At 41.1% G+C, this 26621-nt stretch overlaps 1 protein-coding gene across 2 annotated transcripts in view; it reads left to right on the forward strand.

Moving 5' to 3' along the window:
* LAD1 (ladinin 1) overlaps positions 1–26621 on the forward strand; it is a 182920-nt gene that overhangs the window by 86572 nt on the left and 69727 nt on the right. For both annotated transcript variants that reach the window (XM_089654100.1, XM_089654101.1), the window contains exon 5: positions 10176–10329. In XM_089654100.1, the coding sequence (XP_089510226.1) occupies positions 10176–10329 (154 nt within the window). The remainder of the gene's footprint in view (positions 1–10175; positions 10330–26621) is intronic.

A 26621-nucleotide genomic window follows, 5' to 3' on the forward strand; every position in this document is an offset into this window, starting at 1 on the left:
AGCACTTCTACCGGTGACCTGGGCAACTTTGGGCCTGACTCCCGCTGTCCCACTCTCAGGGGAGTCTGGAACTTATCCGCAAGGGAAGCCCTCTCTCCATGGGCCTCCATCACCAGGTACAAGATAGAAGGTTTGCTGTTTCTCCCAGCACAGTCTCAAGAGCATAAAGGAGATTCCAGGAGACAGGCGGTTACTCTAGGAGAGCTGGACAGGGCCATAAAAAATCCTTAACGCATCAGCAGGACTGGTATCTGCTCCTTTCTGCAAGGAGGAACATGATGAGCAGTGCCAGAGCCCTATAAAATTACCTCCAGCAAGTCACTGATGTGAATGTCTCTGACCAAACAATCAGAAACAGACTTCATGAAGGTTGCCTGAGGGCCCAACGTCCTCTAGTGGGCCCTGTGCTCACTGCCTGGCACCATAGAGCTCAATTGGCATTTTCCATTGAATACCAAAACTGGCAGGTCCACCACTGGTGCCCTGTGCTTTTCACAGATGAGAGCAGGTTCACCCTGAGCACATGCGACAGAAGTGCAAGGGTCTGCAGAAGCCATGGAGAACATTATGCTGCCTTTCACATCATTCAGCTTGACTGTTTGGTGGTGGGTCATCAATGGTCTGGGGAGGCATATTCATGGAGGGACGCACAGACCTCTACAGGCTAGACAATGCACCCTGACTGCCATTAGGTATCGGGATGAAATCCTTGGACCCACTGTGAGACCCTACTCTGGTGCAGTGGGTCCTGGGTACCTCCTGGTGCATGACAACGCTAAGTCTCATGTGGCGAGAGTATGCAGGCAGTTCCTGAAGGATGAAGGAATTGTTTTGTTTTTTTTTTTTTTTAATAACAAACATGTCTATACTTACCTGCTGTGTGCAGTGGTTTTGCACATTGTAGCCTGGATCCTCCTCTTCTTGGATCCCCCTAAGGCTCTCCTGGCTCCTTCTTTCTGTGGGGTGCCCCTACAGCAGGCAACTTGCTATGGGGGCTCCCGCTGCTCAATTTGTTCATTCACACACAGAGCCATGGGTTGGCCTTGCCCCCTCTCTCTCCTTATTGGCTGGCTGTGATTGACAGCAGCCAAGAGCCAATGGCTCCTGCTTGCTATCTCAGCCAATGAGGAGGCAGAGACCCAGGACAGCCAAGGCTGTTGTGCACAATGCTGGATCTCGATGGGGCTCAGGTAAGTATAGAGGGGGCTGGGGGCACTGCTACACACAGGTTTTTTATCTTCAGGCATAGAATGCCTGAAGGTAAAAAACCTTGAGCCTTTACAACCATTTTAATTGCTTCTCAAACACTGAACAGTGCAGAACTCCACAGTGTGATACTAAGCTGTCTAAGCATGGCTTCTGTCACACATGATAGTTAAAGTGTTACTAAACCCAGAACCCTGGATGCACTATATCTAGTCTCCCACAGTACACAGAACATGGAAGTGCAATTATTTTAGTAAATATAAACTGCTAAATACCTTTTCTCATCAGAAGTTAGAGCAGTCTTGTGACGTCTATCAGTGTCCAGCAGAGCACTGGTTAAAGCTTGTAGGAGGAGTTTTCTTTCTTCTCTAGGAGGATGCAAAACCCCTGACCTCTGTCTGGATAGTGCTGACTGGCCATGTGCTGATCACATGCACTCTCCCAAGAAAAACCTCTTTAGCCAAACACACCAAACTGAGCATGTGCATGTGGCTACAGGTTCAGTCTGTCTTATCAGGAGATAAGAAGTGGACATTTGAACAAGAGGAGGGAGAGAGAAAACAGGATCAAACGGCCTTTTTACACAATGCAGAGAATTAACCCCTTAGGTTCCATAGTGAGTATAACAAGCATGCTTTACTGCATATGCAGACTGAACTTTCTGTTGTGAGTTTAGTAACACTTTAAGGGCTCTTTCACATGGGCTTTGTCTGTTCCATTCAGCAGGGCATCTATGCGCAGATCTCCTGCTGAATTGGAAGGACATAAATGTCAGTTTTTTTAGAACCGTGTCCCTTCAGTTTGTATCCCCATTTACATAACAGATAGGGGCGGACCTGTGATGGCACTTTGGCTGGCCAGGTGTAAATGGACTTGTGTCTGTTTACATCAGGCTACTTCCGATCCATCACGTTTAGATCCAGAAAAGTGCTTGTCTGTTTTTTTTTTTTCTGGACCTGGATGGATTTGAAGGTGGGTGAAAAAGGACACAAGTCAGATTACATCAGCCTGTCCATAGTTCCATATGGAGCTTCTGATTAGGTCCCCCTGAATAACTGGCAGGTAGAGCTGATTGATAAGCTCATGTTAAAAGGGCTTTATGTGTTAATGCATATTACAATTCCTATTATATTACTAAAACAATAGAACAGGAAGCAAGAGGAAATGTTTCCATTGGAGGCACAGACAGCTATAAAACAAACATTTTTTTGTAGGTTAAAGAAGGATTAGAACCTGTCTCTGCTAACTGGAGAAATTTACCCTAATATAGGTGTCCGTTTGTGAACCAGCGGTAATAGATCGCTGCTCAGTTCTCCGGCATTCTCGGAGAACACAGTTCTCCTGTGTATGCAGTTTATGAAGCAGTTCTCCGAACGAAGGGAGAACGGTCTCCAAACGCTGGAGAACGGTGTACAAACTCTGAAAAACGGCTCATTTTACTATAATCTCTTGAGATTATAGTAAAAGGTCAGTTTACTAAGCAGAGGTAAACTATCTCTGCTTAGTTTTCGGTCCCTCTGATTCTCCAGCTCTGGGCTGGAGGATCTGGAGGGAGAACACAGATCTCCAGAGAAGGGCTGACATGATCTCCTGAGTGTTATAAACTGTGAATGACCAGAGAATAGCTGAGATCCGTTGAATCGCAGCTATTCTCTGTGTCATAAAAGGACACCTTATTGTGTTCACACCACTATGAATAATTGCGTGCTTTTCTGACACACACAGAAGCTCGCTGCCTTTTAGCAGCTGTGTGGCGGTGCCATTTATTTTTAAAGGCACCCACATGCATCTGAAAACACACACACCATGTGTCAAGATAATATATGGTGAGCGCTGTGTATAACAAAAAACAGCTAGCACAAGAGACAATGACAATAAATCTAACAGTAACATATGTGTGTAAAGTACAGCACTAAATCATATGATAAAACATCCAAGAATTTTTCAAAACACCAAATAAAGTTTACACATAGGTGCAAACAAAAACATAAACATCAGTGAAACAATAAGTCCATATGGTGTAAAATATAGGTGCTAGTGTAAATCACAATAACAATGTGAAAAAGTATAATCCATATATGTGTCAGTGGTACTGCAAGACACAAAACAGCAACCTGTCCAACTCCAAAACAGTGCCAGGGGATCCAGTGAACACTCCACCACCACTATGCACTCACCAGAATGCTATTGGTATAGTAGCAGTGATCAATGGTCAATCAGATACAATGTTCACAATCCATAGCCAGAGATCCTCCTAGAAGGAAAGATCACCACATGGAGTCCAAAAGAACATTTATAGTGTAGTATTTATTAACCACTTGCCCTCTAGAGGATTTACCCGCCTTAATGACCAGGTCTCTTTTTGCTACTCGGTGCTGCACTACTTCAACTGATAATTGCGCGGTCATGCAATGCTGTACCCAAACAAAATTTATGTCCTTTTTTTCACATAAATAGAGCTTTCTTTTGGTGGTATTTGATCACCTGCGCGCTTTTTATTTTTCGCGCTATAAACAAAAAAAGAAAATTTTGAAGAAAAACGATATTTTTTTTGCTTTCAGCTATAAAATATATCTAGTAAACTCAAAGTTAGTTATAAATTTATGCCAACATGTATTCTGCTACATGTTTTTGGTAAACAAAATCCCAATAAGTGTATATTGATTGCATTGTGTGACAGTTATAGCATCTACAAACTATGGTATAAATACTGCAAATTACGCCATTTTTTGCTATACAGCACTGCACTAGTTTAACTGACAATTGCGCGGTCATGCAATATGGTACATAAATGAAATTTATGTTCTTTTTTTCATACAAATAGAGCTTTCTTTTGATGGTATTTGATTACCTGTGCACTTTTTATTTTTGGCGCTATAAACAAAAAAATATTGAGAACATTTATTTTTTTTTTTAAAACGATATTTTCTCATTTCTGTCATAAAAAATATCCAAAAGAACTAAAATTTTCTCATAAATTTAGGCCAAAATGTATTCTACTACATGTTTTTGGTTAAAAAAATCTCAATAAGTGTATATTGATTGCTTTGTGTGAAAGTTATAGCGTCTACAAACTATGGGATAGATAATGGATTTTACACAACTTTTACTTTCTGACTGCCCATCACAATTCTTGAGGTACAATAATACCGAGATAGTACAAACACCCCCCAAATGACCCCTTTTTGGAAAGTAGACACCCTATGCTATCTGCTGAGATTTATTTTTTCCACAAGTTTCTGGAAAATGACACACTTTTTTTTACACAAAGTTGTCATTTAAATTATATATTTCTCACACAAACCATGGGTATATGTGGAATTACACCCCAAATACATACCCCTACTTCTACAGAGTATTGGGATACCACATGTGTGAGACGTTTTGGGAGCCTAGCCACATACAGGAACCTGAAATCCAATGACCACTTTGAAAGCCTGAAGGTGCGTAACATCCTCATTTCACTTCCTCACTACCTATCACAGTTTCGAAAGCCCTGAAATGCCAGGCCAAAATTACCCTTTTTGGAAAGTAGACACCCCAATGAATTTAAAAAGAGGCATGGTGAGTAACAATGTTTTTGTTTTTTTTTCTTCAATTTTCCAAACTTGTGGCAACAAAACGAGATCTGCAAAATACTCACCATGCTTCTTATCAAATTTCTTGGGGTATCTACTTTTCAAAAAGTGATCATTTGGGGGGGGGGGGGGTTGGTGCTATCCTGGCATTTCAGGGACTCCGAAACTGTGATAGCTAGTCAGGAAGTGTAATGGGGAAATAAAGCCCTTTAAAAGCATAATGGTGCTTATTGGATTTTGGGGTCCTGTACTTGGCTAGACTCTCGAAACATCTCACTAATGTGGTACCCCCATACTCGAGAGAAGTAGCAGAATGTATTTTGGGGAGTAATTCCACATATACCCATGGCATGTGTGAGCAATAAATCATTTAAGTGACAATTTTATGTAAAAAAAAAACAAATTGTCATTTTCCAAACATTTGTGGTAAAAAAATTCTATTGATTCAACATGCTTCTCAGAAAATAGTTTGGGGTGTCTACTTTCCAAAAAGGGGTCGTTTTGGGGGGTGGGGGCATTTTATGTCCAACATTAGAAGTTTATGCCACACATCACTCACTTTTCTAACCACCTGAAGATCAAGCCTTTTCTGAAACTTTTTGTTCACATGAAAATAATCAGTATTGTTTGCTAGGAAATTAATTTAAACCCCAAACATTATATATTTTTTTAAAGCAAACATCCTAGTGAATAAATTGGTGGATGCTGCAATTTTTTTATGTCATAGTACTCTCACAGCGATTTTTCAAACGCAATTTAAAAAAAATACACTTTTTTTTACTTTTAATGCACAAAAACAAAAAATATTGGAAAAAATAATTTGGTAAAATATAAAAGATGATGGTATGCCGAGTAAATAGATACAACAACGTTTTAAAAGCCTTTACAAGCTACCATTTTATATTTACAGAGGAGGTCCAGTGTTAGAATTAGTGCCCTTGATCTGACGTTCGTGGCGATACCTCACATGCATGGTGCAACCACTGTTTCCATACTGGCACAGGGTCAACACTCATAAACGCAGATGCGCGAGGATTTTTTTTTTAAGTTATTTTGATTTTTTTTTTTATTATTTACACTGCCCCTTCATTTTTTATTTTTTTTATATCACTTTTAATGCTATCACAGAGAATGCAAATATCCCCTATAACTTCAATGGCGATTGTCATATTCTTTTTTGAGAAATTTTGGTTCTATCAGACTCTAGATATCCAAGATTGTACAAATGTCTAAATAGTGGCACACTTGAATAAAAATTGTCCATGTATAAGTGGTATCCCATATGGAGAAGGATGACACCAAGTCCCAAACTATCTTGCCACTGCTCCCCACGTAGTCTGGGCATCTGGGGGGCTTTCTTTTGGTGGTATTTGATCACCTGCGCGCTTTTTATTTTGGGGGGCTCCACGTGACTATCTTTTACCTCATAAATCTGAAACTTATAAGTATAGCCTGTTGTCCTCTCACAGGTCTTCTACATCTTGACCCCATATCTGGCACGCTTGCTGGGGAGATATAGTTTGAATGCAGCCAGAAAAATTTATAAGGGACTCATCAACGCAGATGTTTTGCTGGGGAGTATAGACATCTGCAAATTTTTGGTTAAGGTGATTTGTGAGGGGCTGAATTTTGTGGAGCCGGTCAAATTCAGGGTCACCCCGAGGACAACAGTGTATTGTCCTTGAAATGCATAAAACACATTATACTCTCATATCTATGCCTGGCTATGGCAGCAGTCAATACCTGGCCACAGTGTCCTGTTGTTCAAGCAGAATGTGTTATTTACAGTTTCTATTACTATTCATGTGTTAATCACGTCATAATACAATGAAGTAACTGTCTTTGCTTTGTTTTTCCTTGGTGACTACTAAGTAGAAGATATATAAAGCATTCTGTCAAAGTCTCTGGTACTAGCAGGCGATGAGATCCACAGACCATATAGCCATCTAATAAGAACAGTTCATTTCCAATTCTGTGGTAAGGTAGTAGAACAGGGCCCAATTTTGTTTCTGAGTTTGGCCATTGGCTTTGTAAAATGTCCCATAATTCTGCTTGTACTGGGCATGTAAGACAAGCTTGTTTCAACTCACAACTTCATCTTGTGTACTAGTAGCTGTGGGTAAGGGTCACCAAGACAAACAGTTAACTGTAACATTTTCAAACCTAGTTTGTATTGTATTATGTGGTTAAAATTGAGTAGCCTTTCCTATAAGCATTTCTGCTTTTTCTAGTACTTTTTTGTAAGCACTATATTAAAAATAGTTTTAAACTCACAGTGTTTTATTAAATGTATGCACAGTTAGCAGGTTGTGCAATATGCTCTGGTTAGTTTAAATTTGCAAAAGGGGTTCCCAACACTCACATAATTCTCTGTTCTCTGCGGCTCACTCCTGGAATGCACTGAAGACACAGGAGGGAGTAGGAGGAGTGGCTTACAACTTTAGGCAATGCTAGGCAGTGTACACACACCAGGAGCGTGCATGCAAGGATATCTCCGATAGAGACTGTAAGAAGAAGGAGACACCAAAGCAGCAGACAGTGGTACCAGTGGTGAGGGGACAACCTGTATTGGGCAGAAGGAAGAAGATAAAAAAAACCTGTTTTGGAGCAGATGCAGTAAGTCATTCATTTGAAAAGTACTTCTCGTAGATTTCCTCAGACAACATCTGAAATAGCAGATCCTGTATCAAGCATCAAGAGAATATAGTAGCCCTTGTTAGCAGAAGCATCATTAATAATCAAAGTGCACAGAAGTATATAGAATGGAAGTGTCATATTTATCTGCATGTAACCCTTTCAGGACCACATGCATATTTCATATATTCGCATCAGCCCTGGGTTTTACACATGTGTAGACCTGCAAGCCAATTATCAACTTTCAGATGGAAACGATCCAGCGGCTTTACAACCACTGGATTTCTTCTTCCAGGAACCCCCAAAATTGACAGGACCCCAGCCATATTACCCATGTTCCACCATCCCACCTGCAGGCCCATGACTTCCATGTCAAATTTTGCCTGGTAGAAGGTTGGTAGACCAGTGAACATCCATTTGCTGATCTTCCCTATCTAGTAAGATCCCAGAAGTGATAAAGATTTTGTCACTTCCAATTTCTGCTTTCCACCTCTGCTGTGGCCAGGAAAGAAGCTAATGGAGCATGATATCACCTCCATTAGCTTCATAGAGTTCAGGGGAGACCTCAGGGGTCTAATAAGCCCTTGATGTCTCATAAGAGAGTCAGTCACTGTAAACATGCTATCACATAGATACCAATAAAGAAAAACCTGCAAAAAAAATTGCAGGTTTTTCTTTGTGGGGTGTTTTTTGGGGGGTTTAATCCAAGTACTTAAACCCCCCCAAAAAACATTTTCAGCCCCACTCCCCTCATGCAACACATAAGGCCATTAGTCATTGTTAACATTAAAACGGCGACCAGTGAAAGCTTTTAAAGCATTACCTATTGAAAATGTATGCATAAATTTAAACAAATCTGACATGTCGGGTATCTATTTACTCACAAAAACCAAATCTTTTATATTTTTTCCAAAAAATGGGTAATATATTTTGTTTGAGTACAGCTAAATTTACTTTAGTGTATTTTAATGGTAAGTTTGCACTTGAGAAAATATTTCATGTAATATTGTGTAACATAAAAAATTGGAACTACTACAATTGTATTCTCCAGGACAGGGGCGGACTGACAACTCATGGGGCCCCCGGGCAATAGGGAATCATGGGACCCCTGTGTCCTTGCCCAAATGCAAAAAAGCCTATGAAAAAGGTACCAGGGGCATCTCATGGGGCCCCCTACTGACCCCGGGCCCTCGGGCAGTGCCCGTGTTTCCAAATGGTCAGTCCGCCCCTGCTCCAGGATTTCTGCCTTCAGAACATTATATAATGTTTAGGATTTTTTAACTAATCTTCAGGCCTATAGCTGTTTTTTTTGCAAAAGGCAAAAAAATATCTTCAACAGTGAAAAATTTAAGACCGTAACCTCAGGGACAGTAACTTTGTGTACCTGTCTAGCAGTAGATTTACAGCAGATTTTTTTTCAGTGTCCCATTTTCTTGCATTCACAGCATTTTGCTTCTTTTGCAGGGCATGTAGCATAGATTGCAATTTAGAAGTGCTGTGTTGAGCCTTAAACAGTACTTGTTCTGTGTATGTGCACCTTTTCATTGCAGTTCAGCTGAATCTCTTGCTGTACCTTTGTATTAGGCCTGAGATTGTGTTGTAGAAATGGCAGTTTCTAGATTAACAGCCTATATTGTGCCAGTAGGCCCCTGATTGAGGGCTTTTGTTTTTGTTATAGCAGTTACACATGGGCTTTTAAAATGTAATAGCATTTGCTTAAATCGTGTTTCAAGAGCCATCTTTCTGTAATGCTGTAAAACTGAATTCGTTTTTTCTACTAGTAGGTCTCTTGTCATTTCATCTCTTAGAGCAACTCACAGGTAACAACCAACTCTCTCAAAGCTGCTATAAATTGTAATGTGGATTTGCTATTATGATGTCCACATTGCTGAAATATATATTGTTCTGCAACCATGTTTACTTTAGGTAAGAAATTCTTTAATGCAGTGACAGCTGTATCATAAATGTCATCTGCAGTTGGTAGAATATAGAAAACATACCTTCCTGCTTCTCCCAGGCAGTGACTAAGTAAAGCATGTTTTCCAGCTGTAGGTAAGTACTCCTTAAAAGAGAAGTTCAGGAATCAAAAAACAAACAAACACACATAATACCATAGGTAGCTGCATTTATCTCCTGCCGCTTCTAAGACTGAGAACTGAGAAATCAAAGACAACTGATTGCTCAGTTCTTGGGCCATGGAGTGGCTGGCTCAGGTTCTCATCAGTGTGCTGAAAGGCTGAGCCAGCAGCTGTCCAGGCATCTGGGTGGGTCCCAGCATTTAAGTCAGGATCTTTCCAGAGCATGGACCAGCTAAGTGACATCAGCTGATAGCCGATTCTGCCTGAATACGAGCCACAAGAGTGCGGAACTAAGTGCACTTCTGTGACCCACAGGAACAATAGGGCCAAAAGAGCTTTGGCCCTACTTTTACTTTAACAGCAACAAGTATGTCGTTTTCAAACATACATATCTAAGCAGTAAAAGACATTGCAGTCTCACCAGGATATGGATGAAAATATGTGTGTGTGTGTGTATATATGTATATGTATATATATATATATATATATATATATATATGTGGGTGTACATATACACACAAAAAACTATTACACCACCTCAAAGTGCTCAAATTAGCTATTAGTGTCGAAGATTATGAGAAGACATGCAAACTGTGGCTGTATTCTATTTATTACTGTGATTCTAATAAATACAAACTGTAAAGATATAATCTGATTTACAACTTTGTATTTTTTAAAGCTCTGTGAAAATTCCACGGCGTACTAGTAGCAGCTGTAGTATCAAAAGTCCTGTGCCAGAAGCAATAGAAGAGGAACCATTTCCAGAGACTAAACCAGTGAAATCTGAAGTCTTCATTTCAGCTGTCTCCAGCTCAAATCTAAACAGCAAACAAGTAAGACAATTACCAGAAGTTTACACTATTTATTTTAATGCAAACTGTACTACTCTCAGGCATAATGTTTCATTCTTCTCTGCCTGTGAAAGAGAAATAGAAACAAAGGGCAGAGGGGATTGAAAAAGCTCCGCGGGTGAAGAGAAATGCTTGGCGCAAGATGTTACAGTGACATATTGAGGCAAAATTATACAATGACCTACTGGCAGAAGGGGGAGGTTCAAGGAGGAATCTTGTATTGCTGGAACTGACTCAGTTCACCCAAACCAAACAAACCCACTGATGAAATTCCCTTTGTATTTCAATAAATACAAAGGGAATTTCATCAGTTCGTTTGGGTGAACTGAGCCACTCTCTCAATCAACATGGACTATTTTTAATCCTTATGCTGCTAGCATTAGTAAATGGAAAGTATATCATATTTACTTGTTTTTAAACTTTTTTTTACATTTCTTCAGTTCCTTCCCGGTTTCTATGCCTAGGCAAACTTTGTCATACTTCCCAGCAGTCTTCAGGAGGGAAGGGAGGGTTCTCAACTCAGCCAATGACTAAGCTAAGGGCAGATGGATTCCAGGAAGTAAATGCTACATGAATCACCTGCCCTTACTCAAAATTGCCACTGGGGGTATTTTTCAAAATGATTCCTCAGCAATATAAAACATTGAGACATGGGTAGATGGGGGAGTTTGCTTTGAATATTAACAATGAATTAAATAGAATTTTTGGTTTGTGGTGCTCAGATGCAGTCCAGTTCCTCTTTAAGCAGACCTTCACTGGGAACCCCCTTTGGCTGCAAGGAAACCCATTTTTTTTTGTTTAACTTTTTTCTTTTTTTATTTGCATGTTACAGCTCATCCACCCATCCTCTATTCTTCTCTATGGTGTGCTCCTGTTGTCTTATGGTATATGCACATCACATATCCCAGATGGCATCTTCCATTCATGGAAGAAGAAGGAGGGAGGGCCTGGCAGTGCATCATTGAGAAGTGGCTGTCTTTTCCTAGTCCAGGAAAGCTGTCCTCGATTATGGGCCACCAAGCCTACTTTCATCCTCCTTGCATGAATGGAAGCTTATGCCTCCTGGGATATGTGATGTGCATATCTCATGAAGCACCGGAAACACACTTAAAAAAAGTGCTTTAAAGAAACAACTAGGAAGTTACGAAAATATATTTTAACTTACATAGTTACTTACTGTAGTTAGTCAGGTTGATCAGATCTAGTTCAAAAAATAAACAAATAGAAAATCTCCAAATACACAATCCTTTAGCCACAGTTTATTCACAGGAAATCCCCAAAAAACTAAGAAACCTGATCAAAAAAACATATTTTTGGGTATCCTGTGTGAATGGAAACATATAACAGACATGCCTCCAGCCCATGCCCCCTCCCCTGACTTCTCCATCAAGATCAGTAATACAATCATCAGTTCCTCCCCTCATGCCAGAGTACTAGGTGTAATCCTGGACTCCCATCTGTCCTTTCAGCCCCAAATCCAATCACTGTCCAAATCTTTTAGACTTCATCTCCGCAACATCTCCAAGATACGGTTGGTTTTAACTACTGAAACCACTAAGCAACTTATTCACTCCCTTGTTATCTCTTGCCTTGATTATTGTAACTCCCTCCTCATTGGCCTACCTAATCGCAGGCTATCCCCTCTTTGGTATATCATGAATGCTGCTGCCAGACTCATCCACCTTACCAACCGTTCCATATCTGCCATTCCTTCTGTGCCAATCCCTCCACTAGCTTCCCATTGCCCAACAAACAAAATTCAAAAAATTAACAATAACATATAAAGCCATTTATAACTCTGCCCCAAATTAAATCACCAATCTTGTCTCCAAATATCACCCAAACCATCCTTTCCGCTCCTGCAACGACCTCCTGCTCTCTAGCTCCCTTGTTTCCTCCTCCCATGCTCTTCTCCAGAACTTCCCTAGAGCCTCCCCATCCTCTGGAACTCTCTACCCCATTCTATCTGACTTTCACCTACTCTGCCCACTTTTAGACGATCTCTGAAAACCTCTCTTCAGGGAAGCTATACTGCTTTCAGCTAATAATCAAATCTTCTATTTCTCCTACCAGTCCATCGCTCACAGTTATTACCTTTTGTACCACCAGCCCCTCCCTCTTAGATTGTAAGGAGCAGGGCCTTCCTAACCCTCTTGTATTGAACTGTATCGTTGCTGTATTGTCTCCCTTTATATTGTAAAGCGCAGAGCAAACTCTTGTATATCTATCTATATGTCTTTGTATAAAAAAATTTGCTTTGCAAATGTCTCAGCGTTCAACCAAAAGCCACAAATAATACCCATAAAATGTCAGTTTCTACTGCTTTTTGCCAGGCAAATTTAACATACCCTAACATCCTAAAAGATAAAAAGCCTTTAAGAACATTCGGTCAGAAGAGTTATTGTTAACCACTTGAGCTCCTGAGGATTTACCCCCCTTAATGACCAGGCCTCTTTTTGCTACTTGGCGCTGCGCTAATTCAACTGATAATTGCGCGGTCATGCAATGCTGCACCCAAACGAAATTTACATCCTTTTTTTCACACAAATAGAGCTTTCTTTCGGTGGTATTTGATCATCTGTGCGCTTTTTATTTTTCACGCTATAAACAAAAAAAGGCCAAAAATTTTGAAGAAAAACAATATTTTTTATTTTCAGCTATAAAAAATATATAGTAAACTCAAAGTTGGTTATAAATTTAGGCCAAAATGTATTCTGCTACATGTTTTTGGTAAAAAAAATCCCAATAAGTGTATATTGATTGCTTTTTGTGGAAGTTATAGCGTCTACAAACTATGGTATAGATACTGCAATTTACGCCATTTTTCTGCTATACAGCTCTGCGCTAGTTTAACGGACAATTGCGCAGTCATGCAATATGGTACATAAATGAAATTTACATCCTTTTTTTCCCCACAAATTGAGCTTTCTTTCGGTGGTATTTGATCGTCTGTGCGCTATAAAAAAAAGGCTGACAATTTTGAGGAAAAAAAAACAATATTTTGGAATTTTTGCTATAAAACATGTCCAGTAAAAAAAAAATGCAAAAATCAAATTTAGTCATAAATTTCTGCCAAAATGTATTTTGCATGTCTTTGCTAAAAAAAAACCCACTACGTGTAAATTAATTGGTTTACGTGAAAGTTATAGCGTTTACAAATGGCGGGAAAGATACTGGGATTTTTAGGTTTTTTTTTATACTGATAATGGCGGCGATCAGCGAATTATGGCGGCGATCAGGGACTTATGGCAGCGACCAGCGACTTATGGCGGGACTGCGGGACTGCGGCGGACATTTTGACATTGGGGGGTACTGACTTGGGGTCACTGACATCCCCAAAAACACTAATACAGTGATCAGTGCAAAAAAAAAAAAAACTGACGCTGTACTAATGGCAATGGGGAGGAAGGGGTTAACTTTATTTAGCAGGGAAGGGTTATAGGAGTGAGGGGAGTGTTTTACTAGGGGGTGGGGGTGTGTGCTGGGCGGGACAAGGCTGATCGAGAAAGAAAAACTGTTCTTTCTCGATCAGCTCATCCTCGAGCTGTCAGGGAAGTGACAGACAGCACAGCTACTTCAGCCGATCGCCGGGACATAGCCGCTAAGGAGCGGCTGTGACCCGGCGACTGACATCTGCGTCAGAGAACCGCGGGACAAATAGGGCGGCGGCGCGCCTCGCCCGCGCCCCCTATTTGTTTAGTAAACACACGTCTTAAAACGTGGTTTTGCCTGTGAGTGCCGCCCTGCCGCCGTATATGTACAGTGGCTGGGCGGCATGCGGTTAAAGGGGGCTTTCAGATCCGATATCCTGCCTCCCTTCAGATCCCCACAACTCTGATATGGTAGTTATAGGTGCAGAGGAGGTAATTAATCCTATCTGTGTCTGCTGTAACCTGCTAAATTGCATCTCCTGTGAAACCTGACACTTGCACTGGACACAGACAAGGCAGTGAGGGATTTCAGCCCCTCCCTTCTCCTCTCAGACTGTACTAGAGAGAGAGCCAATCAGAAGATCCAATAAAGGAGGCAATGACAGGAACTTTCTCAAGCAGGAGGTGCAGCTGCAAAGCATTGTGGAATATGCAGTCTTGAACAGAAACAGCCTGATAGGCTGATATGAGGGATGGAACTACAGAGACTAGCATGCTTAGTGAGAGCAGAAGGAAAGTCTCCAGCTTGTATTTTTCCTGAGGGGGGGGAAAAGGTCTGCATGTGGCAGGAGAGAGGGTGGACCTAGCAAAGAAGTGCTCAGGGTCAGTTCACTGGGTGTTTTGCTATCAGCATCAGTCAGGGGAACATCCAAACTGAGAGAGGTGGGCCTACAGTACAGTGCCTTTACCGGCAGTGTGAAGCGCTCATCGTGAGGTGATCAGAGGAGCTTGTCATTTCCAGGGCGATCGTTTGGGCCTTAGTCACAGGATCTGGTGAGAGGGATTTTGCTCACTGGCAGATGACAGGAACACTGCACACAGACAGAGACATTACACTTCGCTCATACTCACCAAGCACTGGGTTGTATAGATGGCCCTGCTAAACCGACACAGTATTTGCTTTGCTATACAAATATGCCACGGGATTACAATTATACTTTATCATAGGAGTTTAAGTGCACCAACGAAACTGGCTAGCTGAAGACCCCAAGATTCATCCTGTTACCAAGAGACTGAAGTAACTGTTGTCATACGGGCACGCTCATGCGTGTTCAGGCCTCTATATTGCATGGTGTGTGAGGAAATAGCTTTACCTTGGAAAATAGCTATTAAGCATCAGTTGGGCACAGTGTTTGCCTATTGGGCTTGTGGTGTCAGGGGTTAGAAGGGAGAAGTCTTACACAACAGAGAGTCATTCTTTTGCTCTCCTGCTTGGACATCATAGAGCCAAATTTATGTAGAGGAGTTAAACCCACTTTGAGGTTGTCATTTAAGTGTTTGCCTCTGCTCTTGGGGTTATTCACAGTTGGAATGCCCTGAAAGCAGCCTGCGAGTAAAAGTGAGCTATATTGCTTTCGGTCTCAGTATTTGCTGTTCTCTTGATTCACCTAACGTATACTTGTTGTTATTGTTTATTACTTTCCATAGAGGTATTACAGTTAAGCCGATCTCTGTGTTTTATTATAAAGTGTGTGCTTTTCATTGGTCCTTGCACTTACACTATTGCCAGGTGTGTCAGTTGGGGCTGAGACAATTCTTGGGGTTGAGAAGCAGAGTAACGCTACATAGGGGTCTGAAGGCAGTTCAGGCTTATCGGAAGAGGCCCTTGTCCTCATCAATATGGGGACTAAGTGCCCCTTCCGCGTTAAGGGCATGGGACCTGTTATGGTCCAGGAGGGGATGGCCGCACACTCATTTTTCCCCTTTTCCTGGCCGGCTGGGCTGCATTCCCTTATTTCTTTTCTTTTTTTTGCTCACCTATCATTTGGGAATTCCTGGCTGAGTGTGATGGGCAGGGAAGAACCTCCCACACAGTGGACAAAGCTGCAGCTCATAATAATTGTACACAGTGCAGAAATCTCATATTATTTGCCCTTCTGGTTGCATGAACAGCACAGAGGCTAAATGGTTAGTGCTTCTGCCTAGCAGCACTAGGGTTGCTGGTTTGAATCCAACCACGACACTACCTACTTTGATTTTGCATGTTCTCCCTATTCCTGCATGAGTTTCCTCTCACACTCAAAAGACATGCTGGCAGGTTAATTGGCTTCTATTTAAAATTGGCCCTAGTATGAATGTGAGTTGGGACCTTAGATTGTAAGCTCCTTGAGGACAGGGAATGATGTGAATGTTCAATATATATGTGAAGCACTGAGTAAATTAATAGCACTATATAAGTACCTGTACCTGTTTTTAGCCTTTACTGTTAGGATACATTCTCTATTGCTCGAATTTTCTTCAACTCTTCTGATCAAATGATCATAAAGGCTTTTTTTTCTCTAGAATTGAGTGTTAGGGAATTTTATATTAACCCTGTGAAAGGCAATAGAAAACCAACATTTCATACTCCTGATATATACCTGCTGTACCATGTTCTTGAAAAAGTTCTATGAAAAAGTATCCTGTTCTCTTTGTACTGCTTCCTTAGTGTAAAATCCCTGGTGTTCCTGTCAGACCCTCTGCTTTCCTATTATAAACTGACCACACTAAGCAGGAGAACACACCATGGGCAGTTCTTTAGCTGTGCTGGGAACTCAGCCTGTTCTCCATTAATCAGACTTGTCCTTACCCCCCACAGCCTTTCACCGGAAAGTTCAATGTGCTGCTTTTTCTCCTCCCCCAGCTCTTATGCAGCTTAGAGCAGAGGAAATGTAATCACTTATAAAAGAGGGAAAATGTATTTATGTCTATCTATACACAAACAATTTAATTTCCATTTCTATTTTAAACTGGATGGGTTGTTTTACAAGGTGAGGGTTTACAATCACTTTAAGCTGGGTAAACACTATTGGAATTCGAAATTCGAAACTTGCTACGTGGGAGGCTCCTGTCAGCTGGCTGAACAGTGCTGTCATTTGGCCGAATAGTGGCTGCATCCATTCAGATGCAGCTGATGTTTGGGTGTTCTGACAGACACCAGCTGCAGCTGTGAGAATACAATAGCTGCAGTGGGAGAATTTTCCATCTGCACTGTATAATGTGGATGTTAAAATCTGTTATATTATTTTAGTTCAACCTGCAGGTTAAATGTAAATAATATACAGTATGTATGTACACCCAGCTTTAGAAGATGGTCAGTGACAGTCTGTTGATATGTACAAGATTTACAAACTGAATGGAAAAAATGGAGAAAATTGAATGTGGTAAAAAGAATGTTTGAATATATACACACTCTAACATCTCCATTTCAACTCTATATTGGTTTTCCAGCAAAAGCCCAACAGTGTGGGTGACTATGTAGCGTGAACAAGCGAAGGCAAATTATGAAAAATAATAATAAAAATAATATAAAGGTGTCAGCTCTTAAAAAACATATCAGCTATGAAAATGCCCTCCTTAACCACTAGCCTACAGGGCACTTATACCCCCTTCCTGCCCAGGCCAATTTCCAGCTTTCAGCGCTGTCACACTTTGAATGACAATTGCGCGGTCATGCAACACTGTACCCATATGAAATTTTTATAATTTTTTTGTGTGACAGATAGAGCTTTATTTTGGTGGTATTTAATCACCTCAGGGTTTTTGTATTTTTTCTTAAACAAACCAAAAACCACTGAAAATTTTGGAAAAAAAATGTTTTTTCTTAGTTTTTGTTATAAAATTTTGTAAATAAGCGATTTTTCTCCTTCACTGATATGCGCTAATGAGGCTGTAGTGGTGGGCACTGATAGGTTGCACTGATGGACACTGATAGGTGGCACTGATGGGCACTGATGAGGAGGCACTGGTAGGTGGCACTGATGGGCATTGACAGGCATCACTGATGGGCACTGAAAGGCAGCACAGATACATGACACTGATACATGGCACTGATAGGTGGCACTGACTGACACTGATAGGCGTCACTGACACGGCACTGATAGGTGGCACTGACTGGCACTGATAGGTGGCACTGATTGGCAGCACTAATAGGTGGCACTTATTGGCATTGATAGGTGGCACTGACTGGCACTGATGGGTGATACTGAAAGGCAGCTTAGATGGGCACTGATATGTGGCATTGATGTGCACTGGCAGGCACTGATATGTCGCATTGATGTGGCACTGATGAGCACTGACACAAGGCACTGATGGACACTGACAGGTGACACTGCTGGGGCTACACTGATCATCAGGGCACACTGATCATTAGTGCTCTGATGATCAGTGTACATGTCCCCTCTGCGGAAAGGCGATTACCTACTCTCCTCTCGAGCTGTCAGCTTGACAGCTCGTGAGGAGAGAAATGCCGATAACCGGCATTTCCCTGTTTACATTTGATCAGCTGTGATTGGACACAGCTGATCACATGACCGAGCCGACATCTTCGGCTCTTTCCGTGATCGGTGATCTGCTGTGTCCTAGGGACACAGCGCACCGCCGATCGCCACGCTGCACACTCCCTCAGCCACGCATGCACGGTGAAAATGGGAGGACGTCATATGACGTCCTCCCAGAACAAGAGAACCACCTGGCGCCCGTCATTGGACTATATGGTGGGCGGGAGGTGGTTAAAGTGAAAGTTTAAATTGATCAGTCAAATTGTGAAAATAAAAAGGATTTGTGAGGCGCTAACACAATCCAAACCCCTACTACAACAGCATTATCTTAGTGAATTATTGTCCATACAATAAATGATCCAAGAAAGTCAATCTCATGCATTGTGTTCCCCACACCATGTATAGTTATCTTCTGTGCCTTGGTAATAAATCTTGCAACTGTACCATCTTGAATCCCCAACTCTATGAGAAGTACACACTCACCAACAATCCAGTGACCTCTATTTTCCTAAAGATCAACTGCGCTTAGGCATAATGGATATCTTCCAACCCAGCAATGCCATTCTTGTGTAGGTCTTCCAAATTCTCCATTATTCTTGACTCCATCCATCCACCTCACAAACTCCTTTTTATTCACGATTACAAATGATGGTCTACTGCTCTGATCATTTGTACATATATAGCTACTAATGTCGGTGGTTCATATTTACTGAAATATTTATTCCCTCTTAACCACTTGCCCTCCTGAGGATTTACCCCCCTTCCTGACCAGGCCTTTTGTTGCTATTCGGCGCTGCACTATTTCAACTGGTAATTGCGCAGTCTTGCAATACTGTACCCAAACAAAATGTATGTCCTTTTTCACACAAATAGAGCTTTCTTTTGGTGGTATTTGATCATCTGTTTGATTTTTATTTTTTGCATTATAAACAAAAAAATATGGAAAAGTTTAAAAAAAAACAATATTTTTTAATTTTGGCTATAAAAAATATATAGTAAACTCAAAGTTAGTCAGAAATTTAGACCAAAATGTATTCTGCTACATGTCTTTGGTAAAAAAAATCCCAATAAGTGTATATTGATTGCTTTGTGTGAAAGCTATATCAACTACAAACTATGGTATAGATACTGCAATTTACGCCATTTTTTGCTATACAGCGCTGCACTAGTTCAGTTGACAATTGCGCGGTCATGCAATGCTGTACATAAATGAGATTTATATCCTTTTTCACACAAATAGAGCTTTCTTTTGGTGGTATTGGATCACCTGTGCACTTTTTATTTTGGCGCTATAAACAAAACCCCAAACATTTTGAAAAAAACTGATATTTTCTCATTTCTGTCATAAAAAATATCCAAAAAACTCAAATTTCATCATAAATTTAGGCCAAAATGTATTCTGCTACATAATTTTGGTAAAGAAAATCACAATAAGTGTATATTGATTGCTTTGTGTGAAAGTTATAGCATGTACAAACTTTGGTATAGATAATGGAATTTACACAGCTTTTACTTTCTGACTGCCTATCACATTTCTTGAGGTGCTTTTGGATGACAAAAACATTTTTTTTTACACAAAGTTGTCATTTAAATGATATATTTCTCACACAAGCCATGGGTATATGTGGAATTACACCCCAAAATACATTCTGCTACTTCTACAGAGTATGGGGATACCACATGTGTGAGACTTTTTGGGAGCCTAGCTACATACTGGAGCCTGAAATCCAATGACCACTTTGAAAGCCTGAAGGTGCGTAACTTCCTCAGTTCACTTCCTCACTACCTATCACAGTTTCAGAGGCCCTGAAATGCCAGGATAGCACCAAATCCCCCCAAATTACCCCTTTTTGGAAAGTAGACACCCCAAGGAATTTAAAAAAAGGCATGGTGAGTATTTTGCAGATCTCATTTTTTCTCACAAGTTTTTGAAATATAAAAAAAGAAAAGAAAAAATATGTTTTTGTTTTCCAAAAACTTGTGGCAACAAACGAGATCTGCAAAATCCTCACCTTGCTTTTTATCAAATTCCTTGGGTTGTCTACTTTCCAAAAAGGGTAATTTGGGGGAGGGGTGGTGCTATCCTGGCATTTCAGGGCCTCCGAAACTGTGATAGGTAGTCAGGAAGTGTAATGAGGAAATAAAGCCCTTTAAAAGTCTGAATCTCTCACATGTTGTATCCCCATACATGGGAGCAGTAGCAGAATGTATCTTGGGGAGTAATTCCACATATACCCATGGCATGTGTGAGCAATAAATAATTAAAGTGACAATTGTGTGGAAAAAATTATTTTTTTTATCACTTTCCAAAAACTTGTGGTAAAAAAAATAATTCTTCTATTGGCTCAACATGCCTCTCAGCAATTTTTCAAAAGCAAATTTAAAAAAAAATACACGTTTTTACTTTTAATTCACAAAAACACAATATATTGGACAATTGTTTGGTAAAATATAAAAGATGCAGAGGAAATAGATACCAAACATTACATGCTTTAAAACTGCGCATGCCCCTTGCAATGGCGACAAACTGCATACATTTTTAATATCCATAGGCAACGCTTTAAAAGCCTTTACAAGCCACTATTTTAGATTTACAGAGGAGATCTAGTGCTAGAATTACTGCCCTTGATCTGACGTTCACTGCAATACCTTACATGCGCGCGTACGTGGGGGGAGCGAGGATGTTTTTTTTTTTAAGTTATTTTGATTTTTGAAAATTATTTTTACACTGTCCTTTTCATTTTTTTTTTTATCACTTTTAATGCTGTCACAGGGAATGCAAATATCCCCTATAACTTCAATAGGCATTGTCATATATTCTTTGTAAAGAAATCTGGGGTCTATCAGACTCTAGATATCTCCTCTGCCCTTACATTATCTAATCTCGCCAAGATCTGTGTGAGCAGATGCTTCCACAATTTACAAATGGCGCTGTTTATATCCTGTGAAACTGAAGTGATGAAAAGCTCGTAGCTTCTGATTTCTTTGACTATAGAGATGATTGGCACCATTCCTGTCTCCAATCAGCTCTATGGTCATCTGGCAGAAACACCGGCTGCATTCTCAGGTTACCCTGATGGCACGGGACTGCTTGAGAAGGCCATGGAAGGCAGCAGGGGAGGGGGGGTCATCTTCTCCCGCTGCTTGTAAAAGCAATCCTGCAGCTAATTAGCCACTAGGATTGCTTTTACATGAAAGCTGATCTCTGTCTGAAAAAAAATGATACCAGGATGATGCACCATTCTGGTATAACCACTCAAAGTCAACTGATGTACCAGTACTTTGCTGGTCCTTGTTGGGTGTATATGCTATGTATGTTCTTTTTTTTTTTCTTTTAATGCAGCCTGAGGGCTGAATGAAAAAAAGAGAAGAAATCTCTGCCAGAAAAAGTGTGTGGTATGCCCACCATTAGAATATACTGCCCTGCATCCACCCACTTCTAATGGTGGGCACACATGAAAAGTTCAATTTTAGCATATGGGGGGGAGGAGCCGCAACATGATGCCCTAGCAGCATGGCTGGGAGTCTGCGGACGCCGGCCTGCTAGAGGCAGTGTGAATGCCCTAACCCTGGAGGGAGCTTACCTGTCCCAGGAGTGAGAAGACACGGGCCTTTGGTGTCACCTGTACTGGAGCAGTGGAGGACTGTGGTGCGGCGAGGGAGCGGTGTCGGTGTGAAGTGGGAGCAGAGTGAGAGTCTGCTCCCACGTGAGTCTGGAGCTGGTGTGAGAGGGGAAGTGGCGGAGAAAGGAGAGAGATGAAGTGAGGACCCGGAGAGGCATGGAAGGACCCGTAGCTGTCCCGGACACTGCCTGAGAACCGGAGGATTGGCGGTCACAGGTCAGAAGGAGAAGGGAGCAGCAGTAGTGGGATCGGAGCCTGAGGATCTATGGTGAGTCCCCAAATACAGCACATCCCTCAACTAGTACATAAATCAGATATAAAAGGCTGGTGCAGAGGTCCTGGTGAGTGGCTACTAAGGACTGTCACAGACATATCCCAGTACACTGGTTACATCTCTGAGAACTGTGTTATTAATGACTATTGGTGGCTGGTGGAAGTCCAACGATTGATTCCAAATGAATCCACTCTGGGTATGGGTTGTCAGATATGGGCAAATAGGATGGAGAATGTCTTACATATGTGGTGCAGGCCAGTCAGGGTGAAATGTTCATAGAAATATTACACTGAGTTCCATATCAATAAGGATATATACAGCTGACTCTTGTTAAGCACTATATAGTAGACACTCACCAAGCTATCAACAGCAGACGGATATCAAAACTTATACAGCAGACCTGCACCAAGCTCTATACAGCTGAATGATATCAAACTTTAAACAGCAGACCTGCGCCAAGCTCCAAATAGCAGATTCACAGCAAATCTTATTTGGCAGACCTGCACCAAGTTATATAGCTGGCTCTTGTCAAGTAACATACAGCAGACCTGAACTAAGCTCCAAACAATAGACTCATATCTGATCCTAAATAAGCGACTGCACATAAGTTCTATACAGTGGACTTCAGTTAAGTATTATACAGCAGACCCGCACAAGTTTCAAACTGTAGATTCATACCAAATTTTCTACAGCAGATCTGCACCAAGTCCTATATTGCTGACGGAAGACAAGTACTATATAGTAGACTTGTTTTGGACATATATAGTAGACTTATGCAAATTCTATACAGGAGACCAAAGTCAGTTTTATATAGTAGACCTATGCTAGATTTATACAGTGGACCTACCCTAGTCCTATATAACAAATAAGTTATTAAACGGGAATCCTCTAAGGAAAATGAGAAGTAAACCAACTAAAGGGGGTGGCCCTAAAACACCCCAGGCAAGTGCAAATTCCATTACGATAAAAAAATACATGCCGTTACAAGGGAAAAAAAGTCCAGAATTGCAAAATCAAGAGAACCAGGGCGAGTGCTCTATTAACCTTGGGGGTGAACAATCAAGATTGTCACTAGGGAATATGGAGGATGTCCAAGAAAAAAGGAAGCCCAATCTCTGAGAGTAGAGGGGTACAAACCCTCCTAAAAAAGGATTTGATAGAAATGTTCACGACATTGGAGACAGTTGTTAAGACGGAGATCGGGAACCTCCATAGCAATTTGGGTCATGTCCTGTCTCGCTTGGAGGAGTCCGAGAATAAAAGTAGAGGAACATACGCTACAAATCGAGAAATTAGAAACGCAAATAGAAGAGAGGCGATTAGAAATGAGAGAATTATTATTTAAAATGGAAGATCAGGAGAATTGTAGCAGAAGGACTAATTTGAGGTTCAGAGGTATTCCGGAAGAAAAAGGACAAGAGAAAGACTTACTGGGGAAAATGAAAAGAATTTGCAACTCAATTATGGGAAAACCAGAGACAGATTGTATAAACATGGATAGAGTATATAGGGTCAGAAGGCCAAAGGGTATATCAGCAGAGAGACCCAGGGATGTGATAGCCAGATTTCAGGACATTGGAGACCGAGACCAGATATGGAAAGGGTTGCGGGACTTTCCTGATATAAAATTTGAAGACTCGGTCATACAAATCTTCGCTGATATTTCCCCAGAGACATTGGCGAGAAGGAGAACCCTTAAACCACTTCTAAATCACATGAGAGAGAAAAGCGTCAGATATAATTGGAGATTTCCTTCTTATTTAGTGGGATGGAAAGATGGAAGATCGGCAAGACTGAGATTCCCAGAAGATTATAATGACTTTTGTGGGAAATTAGATTTACAGAAAGTGAATATAGAGGGGTAGTTTGATGTGTTTAGACAAAGGGACACCCAGGCCCCAGGTAGAGGGCAACCAGTAGACAGGAGGTAGATCTTAGAAGATGGGTGCGGAGAGGGGTATGTGGGATGAAGACGGGGGGGATGGGGAGGGGTCATTAATATCATGCCCCTTATTGTTTAGGGTTTTTTTTTTTTCCCCCTCGTCTCTACCCGGTGGACCCTGCTGGGCCGCACTAGGATCTTGTAGTTCCTCGTTGGTCTATATCTCCTTGTTCAGATGATCAAGGAGGTATGGGTTCATATCCCCTGTGTTGATGATCAGGGGGATAGAGGAGGGTTAGAGAAGGCTGGCAGTCCGACAGGCTCAGCACAAGACTATTTAACAATTTGAGATGTCATCTGTACAGATGGAAGGAGGGAGGTGGTCATGGTTCGAGTCTCACCCCAGTCAAGGAATTGCTAGGGGGGATTCTTCTAGTTTAATTCTTAGGCTTATGATTAGCCAGGGAGGGGGGGGGGAGGGGGAGGGGGGTTGGAAGGTGGGGTGGAGGGATGGGGGAAGGGGATGGGAGTGGGAAGAGATGGGGTAGAAAAGGTCTTTAGGAGTAACTATCTGTATTCAAGTGGAAAGGAGTCAGAGGGAACATACCAAAAAAAGAAAAATAATAGAGGTCATGAATGAGATAAAGTTTATGACCTATAATGTGAAAGGGCTAAACTCACCTAGTAAAAGACATAAGATATTGAGGGAGGTTCAACAATACTCAACAGATATAATATTTCTTCAAGAGACTCACCTAACTAGAAATATAAATGTGAAATTATTTTCAAAGCACTACCAAACATGGATATATGCGGATTCACCGGTAAAGGGAGCAAGAGGAGTAGCAATCGGTTTTTCAGTAAAAGTTGATTTCCAATTGGAGGATAGAATGGAAGATTTGGAAGGTCGATTTTTGTTTATCAGGGGAAATTATTAGGAAAGGAATATACACTCGCTAACATTTATTGCCCAAATAAAAATCCAGCGGGATTTCTGGAAGGGACATTAGGGAAACTCATGGAGTTTAGAAAGGGAAGCCCGGTCGTGGCAGGGGGTTTTAATCTGTGCTTAGATCCCAGGTGGGATGTGTCATCTGGGGGGAGGAGAGAAGGAGAGAGGAGCCTTAAATCTTTAAAGGGGGTATTGTATAGATATCAGTTGGTTGATGTGTGGAGGATAAACCACCTGAGGGAAAGAGATTACACCTTCTTTTCCCATGCACATGGTACATATTCAAGATTGGATTATATAATGGTGGAGCACAGACAGCTGGAGATAGTGAAAGGATCCAAGATTGAAGTAATTTCATTATCAGACCATGCCCCAGTCACGATGAGGTTTCAAATGGGGAGTGGAGAAGATGAAATATTATCTTGGAAATTGAATGATTCGCTTTTACAGGATCCTGAAGTGGAGAAGAGGATAAAAAGGGAGATTGAACAATTTTCTGAGATAAATGAGACCGAGGGAATGTCAGAGGCAATAGTATGGGAGTCACATAAAGCCTACATCAGAGGAATATTGATTTCCATAGGTATAGAAAAAAAGAAGGAAAGGGGGAAAAAAATAAAACAGGCCATAGAAGAACTGGAAAAATTGGAACAAACCCATAAAAAGGAAAAGGGGATGGATAAATACCAGAAGATAATACAAAAAAGGGACAAGTTGAAAGAACTGATGGAACAAGATTCTAGGAGGATATTTAATAGAGTAGCGAAAGAAAGATATCAATGGGGGAATAAACCAGGAAAATATTTAATGAGAAGAAGGAACAAACAGGTGAAGAACTTTATTGAAAAAATTAGTGATGGGAAGGGAGAGAATCTGTTTAAAACAACTGACCTTGCCAGGAGGTTTCATAATTATTATAGTGAACTTTACAATGTAAGAAAGGATAAGTATGGGGGAAGCGAAGAAGAGGAGAAGAAAAGAATACAGGATTACTTAAGTGAGGTGGAGCTTCCAGATATAGCAAAAGAAAAACTAGAAAAACTCGAAAGCCCGATTACCCCCAAGGAAATCAGTGTTGCTTTAAAAAATATGAAAGTGGGTAAAAGTCCTGGGCCAGATGGGTATACAGCAAGATACCTGAAAAAATTGAAAGAGATACTGGTTCCCAAAATATGTAAATACAAGAATGTGATAGGAGAGGGAGTAGAAATGAGGGAAGAATCCCTCAAGGCTTACATCACCCTCATTTTGAAGGAAGGGAAGAACAGTTCTCAGTGCGCAAGCTATAGGCTGATTTCATTGCTAAATGTTGATACGAAATTGTATGCAAAAGTACTGGCTGTAAGGCTGAAGGACCTGATGTCTGAATGGGTACATTTAGATCAGGTGGGTTTTATACCGGGGAGAGAGGGGAGGGACAACGGTTTGAGATCCTTGATGTTGGTACAAAAAGTTAAAAAGGAAAAAACATCTGCGATCTTATTGTAGATTGATGCGGAAAAGGCATTTGACAGGGTCAATTGGGGGTTTATGTTTGACACGCTTGAGAAACTGGGGCTGGGACCTAAAATGATGAATTGGATAAAAGGATTATAGAAGAATCCATCAGCGGCGGTAAAGGTAAATGGAACCTT

Source organism: Staurois parvus, unplaced genomic scaffold, assembly GCF_062004578.1.
Source record: "Staurois parvus isolate SC_StPar_1 unplaced genomic scaffold, SC_StPar_1.0 ptg000744l, whole genome shotgun sequence".
Taxonomy (NCBI): Eukaryota; Metazoa; Chordata; class Amphibia; order Anura; family Ranidae; genus Staurois; species Staurois parvus.